Source organism: Diadema antillarum, unplaced genomic scaffold (assembly GCF_040938485.1).
Source record: "Diadema antillarum isolate AM-2024a unplaced genomic scaffold, OU_Dant_1.0 seq00000368_RagTag, whole genome shotgun sequence".
NCBI classification, from domain to species: Eukaryota; Metazoa; Echinodermata; class Echinoidea; order Diadematoida; family Diadematidae; genus Diadema; species Diadema antillarum.
This window is the reverse complement of record NW_027271369.1, coordinates 262,480-278,868: the sequence shown is the minus strand read 5'-3', so window position 1 is coordinate 278,868 and position 16,389 is coordinate 262,480. Positions and strand designations below refer to the sequence as shown.

Here is a 16,389-nt window from a genome sequence, read left to right as displayed (position 1 = left end):
AAATTTGCCTCTTTTTGTTATTTATTTCTTTTTACAGCAGTATCTGTAAAGTCTAGATACACTACTTATCAAGGCAGTTCATTCCATTCTAAATCTTTGTCTCACCAGTATGTATTTACTGGAAAAACAATCCCTATAATTTAACCTTTCTGTCTTGCATATTCTGTCTCTTGAAAGTGATAAACTATTGAAGATGGGCTGATTTTGCTAAAACACGCATTTCCCATATATTTCCCGAGTATACTCAAGACTCTTCCTCAACGGGTTAAGCAGTAATATGCAGTTCCCATGGAATTTTTGAAATATACCAGTAGGTACAATTTGTACTTAATATGTGGAATGGGAATAATCTCTTTTGTGTTCCAGGAGAAGTTTGAAATCAATGTGAATGTGTGACTACTAATTACCAGTGATATGACACCTTAACATTGTGTTTTTAAATATTGAGAGTAAATAATCAAGCTCAATTGAAGAAATCACTCCTATGGAAATCTCCTTGGTACCGTCATGACATGGGCTCCTCCATTCACTTGTCATCTCTTTTTTGCTTTTCTGTACCCACAGCAAGACATACCTGTCTCACAAGAATGTTGCTGAGAAGATTAGTGAGGATGTTACAGAGGGAAAGGTTAGTAGACATGTGTCACTCAGGGGGTGAAGCAGATTTTTGAGTGTTGTATCTCTGAACACATGTTTAACTAGCGAAGGTGGATGGGGGGGGGGGGGACTGTTATAATGTCAAATGTGTCCTTATGATGTGGGAAATGATTGCTATATTTTACTCTCTTGCTGCAGTGGAATAAATGCCTCTCTTTATTTTAGCAGGTGGGATATCATCAATGTGATGGTTTAAAGTACTTTTGTGTGTCCTTCAGATCTTGTCTGCTTTTTCATATGTTTTCTTCAGCGGTTGTAATGTATATTTTTTGGAATATCTTGATAAGATTGTATTTTCAATATGCAAATTGGACTTGATACGTGTTGATATTTCAAAACTTTCCTACAGATGAACAAACAGATTTGTTTGCAAAGAGTTGCAGAGATATATTCCCATTACTGTGATGTGAAAGTTGTTGCTAATATATGTTGTGTAAAGATACACTCTATGTTAACAAATCTTTTAAATTTACCCTTTCATTGGAATTACAGAAATTGCTGCATTTTTTTTTTTACTATCTCAGCCTGTAATCACTTCCCTCTGAAATATTAACCACTTTTTCATCGAGAAGTCAACTCCTAGTCACAATTGTTTTTTAATTGTATTTTCAGCACCACACCATGATGGAAGCAGCTTGCTATCTCCTCTCCTACATGGCCAATGTACTTGGAGCACTCAAACAATCTGGAGACAAGTAAGTCAACCTATCATAGCTGAAAAAAAAAAGATGGAATTATGCTCAGAGGTTAAAGTGAGTAAAGTTAATGTGAGACAGTCTTTAGATGGAGAGTAACCACTATGACAACTGTAACTACAGAAAGTGTCTGTTTAGTAGGGGAATAGCATTTCTGGTTTCCCACCATGTGTTGTATACAATGTACATGTCAGTAGTTATACTCAACTGTAAGCTATAATCTGTTAGATATCTTCACTTGACTATTTTCAAATTGTTATCAACATTTCCAGCGTGAATGGTGGTCAAAGATGCAGTTATAAATTTTTCTTTTATCATCTGTTAGGCCTTACCAATGCCATGAAGCTATTTTATATGTTCCATTGTGTTTTGCTGATACGTAGTAGGTTTCACTGTGGTGAATCTTGATTATGATGTTGTGAAACGAAACTTTTGACATATTTGCAATATCTCTATAAACTCTTATGAACTCAATCTTTGCCATATCATAGGTCTGCATTCCCTGCCATCGATATGGATGCTGCCATGCAAGATGTGGACTCTGACTGGGCGGAGGATATTGTACTGGAGGAGGAGGATTCGGGAGGGGAAGATTCGGTGGGTGGAATTCAGGGATGGGGAAGCAATTACAGAACAGTCGTTTGTGACAAATGTGGTTGATGACCAAATATTAGAATTAAATGCAAATGAAGGGATTATCCTTATTGTGATAATCAGGATGAGGTGTATGTCAAGAGAAAATTGAACAACAATATAGTGGTTTGTGAGATGAGAGATGGCTGTATGTGTGTACTACCTGTGTTAATCATAGAGTAAACCTAATGACAAATCCTTTATGATCTGTTTGTCTATTCATGTATAATGATGTTCAGAAAGGGGGAAGTGATTTCTTTCAAAGAAATTGGAATGAATTATTGACTTTTGTAGTTTGTGTTTTAACTCTGTGAATGAGAGAGCAGAAAGAATTGTTTGATCATGACTTGATTTGTCACTAGATGCCTTGACAGTAACTTTATGAAGGAATGCCTTTGTATATGCCATGAAGTACTATGGCTAATTTACAGTCACAGTCACTTATATTTGTGTTGTGTACATTCATGCGAATAAAAATCTTCAACATTTTACTTGATGTAGTGTGCTACATCTATCAAGTAATTTGTTTGAAAAAGTGCATGAACCCTTTGGTAGCTGTCATTCTGATTTGAGTTAATCCTGGGTGGTGCTAATAACTGACCAGTCTGTCTTTGGTGATCTTTTCAGGATGAGGATTCTCTGTGCAACAAACTCTGTACTTTCACCATCACTCAAAAGGAGTTCATGAACCAACACTGGTGAGTGATGAAGATGAGGGAAGTGGGATGCAGTGATAATGATGATGGGAAGATGGGGTGGATGATCGTAAGACTGGTGTGATGAAGGTAGCAATGACAATGACTGCTGCCAGTAATACTTTAAATCACCAGCCTATGGATCTGATGTACATGTATATGCTCGTGTATGGTAGGGCAGTTTGTAGAAATTATCATAAAATTGTATTTCTGAACATTCAAGTCTGAGAGTGCATTGTAGTTAAAGCAGGTGTGCAAATGTGACATCCCTATTTCTTTGTCAGCATTTAATTCTTGCTTACACAGATTTTCAACATGGTTTGGTTCTCCTGTATTTTCATTGGTCTTCATTTTTATTCAAACTTGAATATGGAAGAAAAAAATTACTGTATAAGACATTAAAGATAAGATGTACAAATGTATTAGTTTTTTCTCACAATGAAAATCCAAGCCATAATCTTGATTTAACAGTGATTGTGTCTGTAATGTACTGTGTTTTTAATGGCTATCTATTTTATTTTTTTTTTTATAATGATTTGCAATTATGATTTAGTTGATAATGGTTGTAATGTTACTTCGGATATGATCTGACCTGTATCTGCATTATGCTTTGTGTCCAGGTATCACTGCCACACGTGTAAGATGGTGGATGGGGTCGGAGTGTGCACCATCTGTGCCAAGGTGTGCCACAAGGGACATGAGTTGTCCTATGCCAAGCATGGCTCCTTCTTCTGTGACTGTGGTGCCAAGGAGGATGGGTCATGTCAGGTAAGGCAAATATTTCACTTCTCTGTTCTGGGCTGCCTGATCTATAAACTAGAGTCAAGTATTAACATGCATGGAGTATTTACAGATGAATGGAATAGCTTGTTACCAGGTCCTCAAGATGTGTAGTTTCCATTTATATAACTAAAATACAAAATTGACCACTTAAAGACAATCACACTTTGCATACAATAAGCAAAGGTCTCATGTATATTATGCAGTATATTTCTGTGTTTTTATTGTGCAATTTACATACAGTTTTGTGTACACCATAACTTGAATATTTGCAAAACTTGCATCTTGTGAAAATATTGCCTCTTGTATCACAAGTGCACTGTGTGTTTCTTAGGAGAGAAATAACTAGAAAAATGATAATACATGACTTCCATTCTCTTCCATTCTGTCAATTTGTTAACTATCATCATTGTGAAATATACATACCATATACAGTACTTTTGTATATTGCAATGGTAACAGTTGTGATTATCAACTATTGCTTCATGGATTTTTTTGGTTTTGTTTTTACAGAGTTGGCTCAGGGCTAAATAGATTAATATATCAATAGCCTATGACTCTTTCTAGTGTCTTCTTAACAAATGGACAGAATAGAATATGCAAAGTGAATGAAAGTAAAAATGAATATATATATATATATATATATATATATATATATATTTTTTTTTTTTTTTTTTTTTTTTTTAGTGAGTAAAAGTGGGATGTCAATTAGACATGCTGACAAATGTGATGTAAGATGTTGTTTCATTGCAAACCCTATATCTTGATTGTTATGATAAAATGATTAAACTGACATGTGTGATTAAAACAAACCTGGATGAAGGCATACTAGTCAACATTGCACAATCAAAATGCTCTTGTATGACTTACACCTGAATTTCATCATTTCCATTCATTGCCATGCAGACTTTGGTCAAGCGTACACCTGGAAGCAATTTGGAGTCCAGCATGTCCAACACATCGGTCACTTCTCCCTTCTCATCGGAGACCCAGCCATCGTCCAGCAGCGGGGGAACCAGCGGTCAGCCATCCAGTGGTGGTACCAAGACTTCCACTCTCCGCCAGCGTGGCGGTGGCACTAGCTCTGGGTCTGGTACGACTCCGGCATCCTCCCTGGGAGGCGGTGTGCTGGTGTCTCCCGGAGACCGTGGACCGGGAGGTGGGGAGAGCAGTGGGGGAAAGCCTAGTGAGGAGCAGATCAAATTCAGGCAGATGCTTGGAAGGCAGCTAGAGAAGAACAGAGAATCTATCCTCAAGCTTCTGGTGAGTACAGATTCTATGAGAGATCTGCAGTCAGTAAAGTTGGAGATTTTGAATATATGACTGTTGTCAGGGAACCTATTGTTTGATGAAGAATAGCATCACATGATTGTTTCATTCGATTCTTAGTCATTGCCTAATAAGCTTCTGTTGTGGTTGTAGGTGATTTTCCAGTCAGTATAGCTTGTTGCTATTCAGTATAGTGTAACACATGTGCCTGCCTATATCAACAACAAAAAATCTCTTTTTTAACATAACACTTTGTTCCCCTTGTTTAATGTGCAGGAGCAGAGTGGAATGGCCAGTCATGTGATTGAGCTGCTTCAGTCCCTTACTGGTCCCATCGAGACTCACTGCAGCCGAACCTCAGCCATCGGTGCCACGGCTCGAGCTCAGAAAGCCCTGGCTGACCTGCACACTAGGGATAAAACAACAGAATCAACGGACCAACTGATGGTGAGTGGCAGGGGCAATCTTTGCAACTCTCTGCAATGTGTGATAGTGCCCCAGCCTTTTTGATATGTACACCACACTAAATTACTTCCAACAACAAGATGTGAATACCAAAGATTAGAGTATAATTTGATATCATTCATATGCATTACTCAGCTGTGTATTGCAATTATGTCAATTTAACAATGTGCCATACATGTATTCATTTTTTTTTTTCAGTACTATATGTTAGGGATTTAAATGTCATGTTTGGGCCTTTCAAACCATGTCCAATCTGTAGATTGTCATAAAAGAGTACGGTTACCTCTCAAAGTTACTTCAAGGATAGGAGGGGGCACTTTAAAGCTTATTGTCCTTCTTCCAGTAGAACTTTATATTGCAAATAACTCTATGACTGAAGTTTGACTTGTAAGATATGGTTGGTTGTCTCAGCTGTCTATTAGGGAGCTTTAGATTTTAGACGCGCGGACGTTCAAAGGAAAAAAAAAATGTTCTGAGCTTGCGCAGTAGCGCGCGTAAAGTCAATCTATTTTTAGCTTGCGTCGCCTGAGTTGTTTACTACGCGTAATGGGCTATTTTCACGTCCGCACAGTTTGCGACGTAGAGAGCTCCTTCATGCACTGATCATATAGGGGCGCGATTTTATTTTTTATACGTTGCGTCCCAGCGTAATCTAAAGCTACTTTTCCACACGATGCAGGGAGAGGAGAATGTCCAGAGCAAGCGTCGGCTCAAACGTCTGCGCATCAAAATCTAAAGCTCCCTTTTGTCTTATCAACTTCTCCATCTGTGTCTTTGTGTCTCAGGTCCCCACCCTAGGGTCACAAGAGGGGGCCTTTGAGAATGTGCGGGCCAACTACTCCGGGGACCAGGGCCAGACAATCCGCCAGCTGCTGGGTGCCCACATGCTGCGACGAGTGGTCATGTGCTGCCTGGCCTCCCCCCACGGCCGCCGCCAGCACCTGGCTGTCTGCCATGAGAAGGGACGGATCACTCTCCTGCAGCTCTCAGCGCTACTCAAGCAGGCCGACTCCAGCAAACGCAAGCTGACGCTGACTGTGAGTGACCTTTAACCCTCACCTTTATGTGCTTCGTTGTGATATCCTCCTAAAAGAATCATAATTTAAGTGTGTTTCAAAGCAAATACTTGAACAAACGGCAAGAACATTTTGTTATTAGTAATGTTTGCATGATACACGTTTGATTTCAAAATAGCTGTCCTAATCATGCTGCATTAGTTTCCTTGTATCAGCCTACCTGTTAACTTGTACATCAGTAAACCAAATTGTGTTCGCTGTATACATATTTCTTAGAAATTTACTAACTCTGCCTTTAAGCTTTTCGATTCAAGAACGTATTTTTCTTTCTATGTAGAGCTCATTCTTTAGCAAAAATGTGAAACAATGAGTTCATATACAGGACAATAGACAAGTTCTCTGCAAGTTCTACCAGCAATCACAAGAATAAGGCAGAACCTTGGAATGCCAGTGTTTCTTGATCTGGCCTCTGAATTATGTTAATATCCTTAATACAGTGCTCTGTTGCAAATAATTATGAAAAAAAAAAGATGAGAAATGATTGCTTTATTTAACTGATGATACATTTTTTTTCTCCAGAGACTGTCTTCAGCCCCTGTACCCTTCACAGTCCTGAGCATTGCTGGAAACCCATGTAACGAAGACTTCTTGGCTGTGTGTGGATTGAAGGTATTTCACTTATAGAGTTTTCCCATTCTTTTTTGAAAATGAGGGATTAAAAATTGCTCGTAATGACTATTGAATAAGCCTGTATCTCTGCCAATGATCATGTGTCATTTAACAGCTTTTTATTCCTCTTGACTGTCAGAGCTGACATAGTCAAAAGTTAACTGAGCATTAAATCAATTCTCAGTATTGTCATTGTGATTTTCTGTCATGTTAAGAAACTTTTGTAATTCTTGACATGCTCTCATGCTGGCAATGATAAAGATGATAGAAAGTTTTGTCAGTATGGCTGTTGATGCAAATTTCTCCTTCTCGTAGAATATCATGTTTGTATTGGTGCTGACACTAGCTTTCCTTCCCCTAGAAAGTTGTGTCAATACGGTCATTGATTCTGGTGTAGTGTTGACACCAGTATCTCCTTCCTCATAAAATTTGTGTCGGTGTAATCTAGACACCAGTTTTTTTGTCCCGTGGAAATTTGTGTCAGTGTAGTGTTGACACCAGCTTCTCCTTTCTATAGAAATTTATGTCAGTGTATTGCTGACAATAACGTCTGCTTCTCTTTCCTCTAGAAATTGTTTTCATTGTAATGATAACACCACCTTCTACTTCTATAGCAATTTGAGTCAGTGTAATGTTGACACCAGCTATTCTTCCTCATGTTATTCTGCCCAGGACTGCCATGTGTTAACCTTCACCAGCTCTGGGACAGTGGCTGACCACCTGGTCCTCCACCCCCAGCTGGAGGCAGGGAACTTCATCATCAAAGCCGTCTGGCTGCCAGGCTCCCAGACCCAGCTAGCCATTGTCACTGCAGACTTTGTCAAGGTGAGTCTGCCTCAGTATTGAAAGGTAGAGAGAGTAATCTGTTGTCCGGACTGTGTGATATCAAAAATTTTATCGCACTCTAACATAGTTATTATCCAATATGTTTTGGGCTCTCAATCATAACTCAGACACATTTTGACGTAATGTGATATTGATTTCAAAATATCTTGTAAACTGCACTAAAATTTTTCGCACACCTGGTTCAGATACATTGTATAAACCAATGTTGGTGTATTGACTAAAGAACAACTTGTAAACATCTACACAAAAGTTACAGATGTTGGATGTCTGAAAAATTCCTTTTGCATAATCCTTGTCAGCTTGGAGTGTAAGTGGCAGTCAGCCAGAGTTATAGGAGATCAAGCGATAACATATTTCTAATCATAACTTTATGACAATGATGTAAAGATCTAAAGCATTACTAGCACGAAGTGGATAAGGTGTTCTGAGGATAGCTGTATTGAGTTAAAGTGAGTTAGAATTTTTAGACTACATCTATCACATTTTTAAGTATTAAAATGTACTTACATATACCTAGCAAGAAATATCAAGATGAATGGTTTTCACTGTGATGTTGAATCACTGCAGTACCTTGTTTGCATTTTGTTACAGATCTACAATCTCGCCAAAGATGCATTGAGCCCCACTTTCTACTTCCTGGTGCCGAGTGGCAAGATCCGTGATGCCTGCTTTGTGTTTGACTCGGAGGAGCACTCCCGCACTCTGGTACTGATGTCCTCAGCAGGCTACCTGTACACCCAGCCTATGGAGGAGGCTAGTGAGGCCAAGCATGGACCCTTCTTTGTCACCAATGTGCTGGAAGTCAAACATGATGACCTAAAGGTGAATGAGTAGGCCCTACCTGGAGCTCCATGCGAGTGAAGCCTCGTATACATTCAGTTCTGACACTATATCTAACAGTGGTTGCAGTATGTGTGAAGTCACACAAATAACTTTAACCAGTGAATTTAGTGACAAGTAATATTGAGTGTGGTAGTTAGAATGGCTTTGCATCTGTAATGGACACTTTTATTTCCATAATGGAATGGCTGTATGGATTATTTTGCCAATCTAATTGTAGCATAATGACTATGGGTTCCAATAGTTTGTATGACTTTAAAGCTACTTGGAAGTGTTCACATGGAGTGAAGAACCCAGAGTTACTGTGTTGCCTCATGTTTCATATGGGGTTGTGAAATGGGGCCTGAATTGAAAGGGGAAAAGAAACCAAGTAAATTACAAGTGATGGGGCTTATCGTACACATGCTTTATGTGTTGAAACATTATTAAAGTATACATTTACAAAAGTGAACAGTTGTATTTGAAGAGAAAATAGAAAGAAATAAAAGGTCAGGTGTTTTTCAATCTTATCTCTGCATGAAGTCTTTTGCACAAATGTGCTGGTAGGTACAGGTGGTTATAATATGATGATGTTATTTTTCAGGACTCTGGTGGGCAGATAGCTGGAGGTGGTGTTTCCTGTTACTACTCACACACACTGCAGCTTCTCTTCTTCAGCTTTGCCCAAGGTTTGACCTCGTGTTAAAAACTTAATATGTTGTAATATGATATGATACGATATATTACAATACAATATGATATAATGCATGAAGAGTAGTATATCATATATACTAATGTCACATCACATCGCATCAGATCATATCATATGTGATATCATACAGAACAATATGTCAGATATAATGTGCTAAATAATAATGGTTGATGAGAGTTATGGACATCATAAGTATGGGTGTCTGTAGATTGAGCACAAAAACAGGTGGCATTTCAAAATTATGTGATTCTTCTCATGCCTAGAAACAGAGTGGGAGCTACAAGAGGGAGAACACACAAAAAGATATAGCACTATTTGCAGAACAGGCGTTAAAGGGATTACATATTGTGGTTGAAATATGCACATCCTGTTCCGTATCCTTCCAGTAGCAAAATGAAAGAGTAGTGTATGTGCTGTAACTGCACCTATCACTGGAGGTAGTTTAAAGTGAGGTTAGGGCATTGCTATGAAAATCTCCAGATAATGTGGAAGTGCCACATTCCCTTACTCCTCCAACTCAAATGGCTATTCTTGGCTCAGTTAACATACCTGACAGCTATAGGCAAAACAGCTAGTTGTACTCAAGTCAGCATATGATAGGGGCTACATGTATGGATTTGTAAGAGGTGTAAAGCACCGTTAGACATTTCGTAATGCTTTTCTCATAGATGATGACTCTTCACATTTTCTTTCCTGCCTTTCAGGAAAGTCATTCTGTGCACCCATCAGCAGCAGTCATCTCTCCATAGACAAGATTTTCCCCATCACCATCAAGAGGTAAGCAGGAAACATCGTTTTGATGAAGTTAGGTTACTACAGACATGCATTTTAGGCTTGTGATAGTTTGCTACATGACCAAGTTTGATTTTTCTTTATTCAATCCTTTCTTTGGAGATTTTTTCAAGAGATCTACCTCCACATGTTCCACTGTGGAATGTAATTATGTGGGTATTTAGCTGGAATATTCAAGTTCGTTTAGTAATCATGCAAAGTCATTGCTTGCTTTTGTGTGTGTGTGTTGTGCTCTTCAGGACTACATTCATTTTGTTCACTACAGCATATATAAGTGAGCAGAATCAGTGTTGTAGTACAGAAAGATTAGAAGAGGCATTCCATGTAGTTCATATCTTTGCATTATTACTGTCATTTGTCTTTCATGGACTCAAAGAATTCATTCTTAGTAAAACATTCTCAAAGAGAGAATTAATAGATATATTGAAAATAAGGGGAATCATGAAAATTAATGATAATGTATTTGTTTTGTTTTCTCATCTCCAGCAATGGATCAGGAAAGTCTAACAACCCTCCACCCCTGTGTCAGTGGAGTGAGGTGCCAATGCATCCAGGGTTGGTGTGTTGCCTCACACAATCTAACAGTATCCCGGTTGTCATGATGGTGGAGCCAGACAGGGTCAGAGTTCAGGAGATCAAGACACTACCTGCCAAGGCAAAGGTAAGCTGTTAGACTTATTGAAGACGCAGTTGTGCATCGTGTTTCCTTTTTGTCCATTTTATTTAGTCATTTAATCAATGAATCATTTTGTATGATAGTTTACAAATGCCAGTATTTGGTACCCTCAGAACTTATCATGCTCAATACCAGTGAACCCATCCCAGTTGTCTGTATTTTAGAATTTGAATGAACAGCTAGAGTGACAGTGACATCTTTAAGTCCAGTATTAGAACTATTGTGTTTGTCTTCTGTAAGGTATGGACTGTTGTAGATTCATCTTTGGGAAAACAAGGAATTAGCAAGATGCAAAATTCATGCTGACTTGCCACAATTCCTTGAATATGTAATACACAAAGGTATTGAAAGTTGTCTCAAAAACTTCTGGTCAGCAATATAATTTGTCCACAAGAAGTTGTGGTTCACAATACTGGTCTTGCTCCCCATCATCAGGTCCAAGACATGGTGGCCATCCGTCACACTTCATCTACTGACCAGCACCGAACCACTCTCATCTTGCTCTGTGAGGACGGCAGTCTGCGTATCTACATGGCCAATGTGGAGAGCACAGGTTTCTGGATGTCACCTCAGTTCCAGGCTTGCAGCGCCATCAGCTCCCTGAAACCAGTCAAGAAGAAGAAGGCTAGTAAGTCAGGTAAGTTGGTCGGCTTGATAGTGAACACATGTCACAATCAGCACAGACTCATCCAGGATTTACAGGATGCGATTGATTCTCCAGCATTATATTTCTTTCTCAGGCACTCTCACTGTGGTAGGAGTCTCCGAGAATGCCTTTTTGTGTACACTTGAGCAATTTGGCCACATGGTGTTACATGGATGAACTGTAATTGCATGCCTCATAGATTGTGGTCACAGTGTATTCCTTGACAAGCCCATATTAAGTTGCATAAGATTTTTTGCACTTGCACCAACTGAATCTTGTATGATGATCACAAACTGCTCCAGAGTGGGCAGTTCCAAATGATTACATAATCAAGGGAAAGCCATCTTGTGCAACCTTTTAAATTTTATTTTGGTCAAGAATGCCGTTCAGGTATTTCATACAGAGATGTTTGACCTTTCCATAGGTCGGCCGACTGGCCAGGTCACCTTTCCAGTGGACTTCTTTGAGCACTGCCAAGCCCTGAATGACGTCGAGTTTGGAGGCAACGATCTCCTCCAGATCTACAATGTACAACAGGTCAAGCACAGACTCAACACTACAGGAACATACGTGGCCAGTACCAAGGTTTGTCATTCACCATTTTACATGTCTATACAACAGCTCTAGTTACTTAGGCATGTATATGTTGTGTTCACATTGTACAAAACTTTATATGTGAATGCAGTAGATAATTGTTAACAATGTCTTCTGCTGTGAATTGTTTAAGAGTTTGAATTCAAACTATATTGTTTCTTCTAAATCAACAGCAGTCGTAATTTGTCATTAAAAAAAATCATCATTTGCTTCTATATTCTTTGAAGGGTTTCATGGTCGTAGAATATTAAGTGGTGGTTGGTTTCATGGTTCGCCGTGTATTCTTTCTTAGATATGAGTGTTTTGCCTGACTGTATGATAAACAGTGGTTTATTTCTGCTTCCCTTGTCTAGTTTGGAGGATTCAGCATTGAGGTCATCAACAACAACAACTCCATTGTGATGATGGGTGTCAGAGTTCATGTGGGAACACAGGCCATTGAAAAGGCTCCATCTTACCTGGAGGTTCACGGAAGAACCACCCAGGTCAGTGTCATCAAACTCTTGTTTGTAAATCTTAGTGGAATGCAGAGCGACCAAGTCTCTCTGATTTTACGGGAGGCTCCCTGAAAACTTATTAAATATTCCTTCATTTCCTGGTAAGAAAATATCTGTAAAAGTCTTCCTTATTTGGGCTGTGTAATGATTTTTGCCCATTAAAGGCACAATCTACCTTTTGCAGATGAAACAAAAACCTAACCTTAGTGCTTCAAAATAGTTCTAAAGTGTAAGGTAGGGATAGAAACAACCAGTGTAAAAAAAGTTAATCATCATAACCAGTGTTAAGTATTATTAAATATACAAAATGTGAACAATAGTTATAATAAAATTGTTTCTAGACTAAACCATCTACAGTAATGGTTTAGTGAGGAAAATAATGATATCTCCTTATATTTTAGGCTTTATTGCAAAATTGTTATATGGTAGGATGTTTTGTGATACAACTCACTGCTGGTAAACTGTGCCTTTAAGATGCATGTAACACGCAAGTGTCTCCCTGATTGCTCTTTGGAAGCTCCCTAATTTTAATGTAGAAATGTTGGCATTCATGGGATTGTATTCTGAGCTTATGCATGGAAAATTGATCCAGTTCACTACATGAGTGAGTGGGCTATCTTGAATTTTGCTTTCATTCTCATTTGTTTGTCTATATCTTGCTTGTGTTTCTGACACGTAGGTAACCACGCTGACAAGGAACCGGTGGTTTGATATGCCCTTTACCCGAGATGAGTCGCTGATGTCTGACAAGAAGTTCACTCTCTTTGGTAAGACTGACAACTCTTTCTATCAGACTTTAGATATGACCATGAGCGTGTTTCTACTGAGCGACGAAAATTCGAGGTGATGCCAGCCGATATGTGGTGATACCGGCCGATGCCGGCCGATACCGGCCGATGCTTGGTGACACCTCGAATTTTTCCTCAATAGAAACAGATCGGGTAGTGGCCGATGCCGGCTGATGCGAGGTGCTCCGTCGTCCATCTATTGAGGTGGTCGATGCTAGGTGACGCGAAGGACGATTCTCAGTAGAAACACACCGGGTAGCGAAATTCGTGGTGTATCGGACGTCTAGAATTTCTCCCCGCGCTTTTCAATCGGTTCATCGCACACACTCCTTCGACACATGTGTACAAAATACGTGTGTACACACAGCGACCGTGTTGGCATCATGCTTTGTTTGTACCAACTCGCTTGTGTATGTGTTATAGGCCCTATACGTTACGTTACATGAGAATTGTGGCATTCATCGTCTATTGTTCGCCTAACTTATTGCATTACTAAGCCCTCATCACTTACTTGATTTTACACCGCGTTATTTCATTTTATATTGTCTCGAATCGCGAGAGTACCACATTAGTATGTCGCAGCCTTGAGAAAATCTCAACTGGACCCTCGATCTCCAAAGATTTCTCATCAGTCAGTGGCAGGGTACCAGTATGTTAGTTCGGGGTATATTGGATGGGAAGACGAAGAGAAATGGCTAATCAAAAAATAGCCGACGTAGTTGTAGCAAAGCAGGCAGGGTTCGGATCGTATTAACAGGCAATGCGTGCGTGACCCAAATCTGTGACTTAAAAATACCTGACTTCCGGAATTGCCGCATTTGCGCGTCACCTTTGCATCACCTCGTATTTTATCGCTCAGTAGAAACAGCTCGAGTGGTCGTAAAATACGAGGTGCTACGTTGGACAAAATTCGTGGCGATGCCAGGGATGTGAGGTGCTCTCAGTAGAAACACGCTCCATGTCTCATACCACAATGTTATGCAGGAACTATTCATGTTTGTTTAAAGATACAAGATACCTCTTGAGAAAAGATGAAAATCAGTCATATCACACTCAGAAGAAGAGGTAAGAAGAAATATTGCCCAAGCAAAGTCCAGTCATGTCACCAAGACAACTCTGTGGTGGTGCTCTATAAATGCTGTGTGTTTTTTTTTTTCATTTTAGTGTGGTCAAATCGGCATTTCTGTCTTCATCTCTATTCAGATTTACTCAATTTCCACTGACCTGGAGCTAGTGTAGCGCTTGAGTTGAATGTCTCTCTCAGCTGATTTAGGGAATATGTGGTTGTAAACGTTATTTGATTTTTGTTTCCCCTGACCAAGGCAGCCTAGCCCTGTGTGCACTTATGTGACTTATTCTCTTGAGTTTAATCCTTATTGTATGTGAATCTGCTAGATGTAATCATGATAGAATAAAATGAAAGACAGAAAAAGGCTTGCCTTGAGGTCTATTGTGTTTGTATTGTACGGAACTTTTCTTTTAAGTTGTACGATCATGTTAACAGAAAGTGATATCTAGTGGTTCTTATTTGGATTTCAGTTGGACCCTCATCGGACCCATCCTGTGTGACTATGGTAGACTCCATCAAAGTATATGGCAAGACCAAGGAGGCATTTGGCTGGCCAGACGACCCCCCAGATGACTTCACCTCTAGCACCAGCACTTCCACCACCTCGGCTGGGGCAGGCACCGCAGGGAGTGGTGGTACCGGTGGTGGTACTGGTGGTGGCACAGGTTCCGCTGGTGTGGGAGGAAGTGGTGGCACCGGCAGTGGCAGTGGAGGGTCTGGCTCAGGGGGCGGGAGCACCACCTCGGTGACCGCATCCCAGATCTCTGTTTCCCACTCTCCCAGTGAGAGTGAAGTGATCGTGGCCCCGCCCATTCCTCTGACTTCCCTCGATCGCCTGGTGGCTTCATCACTGGAGGTCCTGGATGGATTCGTGTCTCTTATTCCAATGGAGGATAAAGTAAGACTTCACCAGATCTGGCTTAACTTAATGAGATTACACCGTGCCAAATGTGGGTTGTAGTGCACAAGTTCATTAAACAGCAAGAGACATGAACACAAGATGAACTTTAGTAATGATTAGAATTTTAATTGCTTTGAGTAATTTGCATAGAGTCATCAAAACAAGCTAATACATGTATACTAAAACAAATTCAGTAAACTAAACTAAATTCAGTTAACAACTAAATAGAAAATGAGACAGTAGTCTAGTAGTCTATGTAGATGTTATAGCATTTCAGTGTGACTATCTGTTTTGATGTACTGTAAGTGGCAAATGCTCTTCAAGCTTAGAACAAACTTATTCCACTTGTATGCATGTGTAACAGAATTGTGGGAAAAGATTGTTGCCTGTCATCCAAATTTCCTAAATGTTTTTATTCTATTTTAATATAGAAAAAATATTTGCTAAAGCAGTATAGCTCATGTTTATCTCATACATAATAGCCATTTACATTCTGTTTTGTCATTTCACATAAATGTGGAGGTTTATAGATAAAACTGTAATTGTAGGATGTCATTTCATCAGGTAATCATGGATTACTTCATTGTATGTATGCCTTGACAGGAATCTATCAAGCACACCATCCAAGAACTGGCCACGGAGCTTTTGATTCTACCCACACCTACATCTGTACAGCAGTATACCAAGACACTACTAGCTGCTATACAGCCCAACAATCAAGCCTACCATAACCACAAGGTGAGACAACAAATCCTATATTGTGGATTTTTTTTAAAATGCAAATATATTGTAATGCATTCATTGTGATTGGCTTATAGTGGGTTCATCTTCTTAGCCACTTATCTACAAACAAGACTTGGTTTCCTTTCTTCTGCAACTCATCCAAGTGACTACTGTTCAGTGTTTTGTTTACTTATTCAGACATTTTTCCCCCTAAGAATTGGAATGGTGGCTAGGAAAACCCCCTATGGAGTTGAAAACGATCACGTACTGTGTCAAGTGTGAATTAGGAAACAAATCAATGGTGATAACGTTTCATGTAACATCATACAAAATGGGTTTTCACATGAAGATGAAGCATCTCAGCTGCTATTCTACTGCTAGGTGGTTGTTTGCCTCACCAGGACCACTCCCTCCTAGTTTCCGTCAATCAGAGACACTTCTTGTTTG

At 39.5% G+C, this 16,389-nt stretch overlaps 1 protein-coding gene across 1 annotated transcript in view; it reads left to right on the top strand.

The window, feature by feature from the left end:
• LOC139731315 (E3 ubiquitin-protein ligase UBR4-like) overlaps positions 1-16,389 on the top strand; it is a 93,461-nt gene that overhangs the window by 34,030 nt on the left and 43,042 nt on the right. Inside the window, exons 34-53 of the mRNA XM_071642204.1 lie at positions 565-628; positions 1,270-1,352; positions 1,844-1,949; positions 2,613-2,683; positions 3,301-3,448; positions 4,367-4,723; positions 5,006-5,176; positions 5,980-6,231; positions 6,790-6,879; positions 7,552-7,704; positions 8,317-8,547; positions 9,149-9,233; positions 9,961-10,033; positions 10,535-10,709; positions 11,160-11,361; positions 11,795-11,955; positions 12,318-12,449; positions 13,141-13,228; positions 14,789-15,216; positions 15,823-15,957. Of these exons, the coding sequence (XP_071498305.1) occupies positions 565-628; positions 1,270-1,352; positions 1,844-1,949; positions 2,613-2,683; positions 3,301-3,448; positions 4,367-4,723; positions 5,006-5,176; positions 5,980-6,231; positions 6,790-6,879; positions 7,552-7,704; positions 8,317-8,547; positions 9,149-9,233; positions 9,961-10,033; positions 10,535-10,709; positions 11,160-11,361; positions 11,795-11,955; positions 12,318-12,449; positions 13,141-13,228; positions 14,789-15,216; positions 15,823-15,957 (3,205 nt within the window). The remainder of the gene's footprint in view (positions 1-564; positions 629-1,269; positions 1,353-1,843; positions 1,950-2,612; positions 2,684-3,300; positions 3,449-4,366; positions 4,724-5,005; positions 5,177-5,979; positions 6,232-6,789; positions 6,880-7,551; positions 7,705-8,316; positions 8,548-9,148; positions 9,234-9,960; positions 10,034-10,534; positions 10,710-11,159; positions 11,362-11,794; positions 11,956-12,317; positions 12,450-13,140; positions 13,229-14,788; positions 15,217-15,822; positions 15,958-16,389) is intronic.